The 1,888-nt window shown below is 40.7% G+C and overlaps 1 protein-coding gene across 1 annotated transcript; it reads right to left on the bottom strand.

Moving 5' to 3' along the window:
* On the bottom strand, window positions 1-1,504 carry LOC113397270 (achaete-scute complex protein T8-like). Its single transcript, XM_026635548.2, has one exon. The coding sequence runs from the start codon at window positions 1,376-1,378 to the stop codon at window positions 179-181; it is 1,200 nt and encodes a 399-aa protein (XP_026491333.2). The 5' UTR covers window positions 1,379-1,504; the 3' UTR covers window positions 1-178.
* Window positions 1,505-1,888: the final 384 nt, after the last annotated feature.

Below are 1,888 nucleotides of genomic sequence, written 5' to 3' on the forward strand. Positions count from 1 at the left end.
TACAGTATTTTAATCAACGTTACGAGGAGTGACCGTTACAGAACACCTTGCGCCCGCGTCGAGTACACTCTTTGGCAACGACAGCTGTATGTTTTTTTTCTGTTTAAATAATTGCAATATATTTACATTGGTATTAATTTCTTTAAGGAATATTTTCTAAACATTAAATACTAATACGTTAATTGCCATTTTTTGACAGTAGACGGGCTTGTCTGGTTTTTTCTTGCCACCATTTAAGCGTTTCTTCGAACTGCTCACGATCTTCGGGGGTCACTTGGATGTCGGGAAGTTCTTTTTTTAGTTCAACATCGTCGTATTGCTGAATATCCAGGTACCCATTTGTCTCCTCTTTAAATTTGTATTGATTGTTGGATAACATCAAGTCGGGATTTATAGCATCCAAAGGCATTTCAGATTCCTCTTCGAAGTTCGAATTGATCTGCTGGTGAATCGTTTCCGCGTATTTCACTTCGAAATCCCCATCTGTTTCGCTGCAGTAGGCTTGTTCAGGAATCACTGTAAACTGTTCAGCTGAATTCGGGAAAGGAAAATGACTGTCTAGAACGTGAGTATTCAATTCATCTTGTCCAAGGAGGTCTGACGAAGGGGTTAGTGGCTGTCCAGCACCATCTTCCTCCTCGTATAAATGAGGAGTAGAAACTAGCTGAAATGTTTCAGAAGTTTGCAGGTTAATGTATTGTTGAGGTGGCAATTGGTGAAGTGATCCGTCTAATTCATCTTCATCCACGTCTTCATCATCTAAAGCAGGTGAGTTTAATGAATAGTAGCTTCTTTCCTGGCTGTTTTCTCTTGGAGATGACGATGCCGGTGATGGAAATGATTCCATAGATGGGCGCGAAAAATTTTCCTTGTCAGCGTGACCAATGTTGAGAAGAGTTTCGAGATTGCGAATGTATTCTACAGCCATGCGCAGAGTTTCCACTTTGCTAAGCTTTTTATTTGGCCCTTTATTTGAATTCGCGTTTTCAAATGCAGAAGCGACTTCTTCCGGTATGTGACGGCGTAAAGCAGCAAAGCCGTCGTTGACTTGACGTACTCTGTTCCTTTCCCGCGCATTTCGTCGCGCTACCGCCAAAGGAGTCGGGGTACGAGAAGCCTCCTCGAGAGAATTTTCACGAAGACGCGGTCTTTTCACCAGAATATTCGAATTCACGGGTTCGTTAGCACGCACTAATGATGTCACTGAAACTGTGTTTTGTGGAGATTGAACTTTTTGCTTCTTCCTTACTATTATAATTTCACGTTTCACATTGCTCACGTCGTTGTTGCTTATATTGATGGAATTATTCACGGATTCCTGCAACACCTGCGTCTTTAGCGGTGAGTTGCGGAACACTACGACGCCGATCGAACTCATTATGAAAGAATGATTTGCTTTTTTAACATATTATAACTGTTTACTTTGCATTCGTTCCAGCTCGGATAGATGGAAAACGGTAGCTAGTTAGGCTAGACTATGACCAGGATATGTGTGGACTAAGGTGGCGTCAGAGCGCCGGTCGCGACAGGAATGGCGCGTGCCATGCAGCCGCACCTGGGGTGGCTCGCGGCTCGCGGGGGGATCAACAGGGGTAGTACTTACGTGTACTAGTTGCACACATGCCCTTCAATAATTCAAAGGGCGGAATGGAGCGGCGTCGTTGTTCATCGTACAATTTATTTTTGGAAAAATATTAATAATTTTTCACTGGAGCATATTTAGATTATTATATTAGTATATTAAATAAATTTATTCGGAGATAACGTAGAAGAATTTCGATTAAGATTTTATTTCACATTGTTAAATTTATTTATTTATAATAATCGACAATATTGACGAATTCATGATATTACAATTATCATTATTAAATCATATGTATTAGTTTTT

The sequence above is a fragment of the Vanessa tameamea genome, chromosome 3 (assembly GCF_037043105.1).
Source record: "Vanessa tameamea isolate UH-Manoa-2023 chromosome 3, ilVanTame1 primary haplotype, whole genome shotgun sequence".
In the NCBI taxonomy this organism is placed as follows: domain Eukaryota; kingdom Metazoa; phylum Arthropoda; class Insecta; order Lepidoptera; family Nymphalidae; genus Vanessa; species Vanessa tameamea.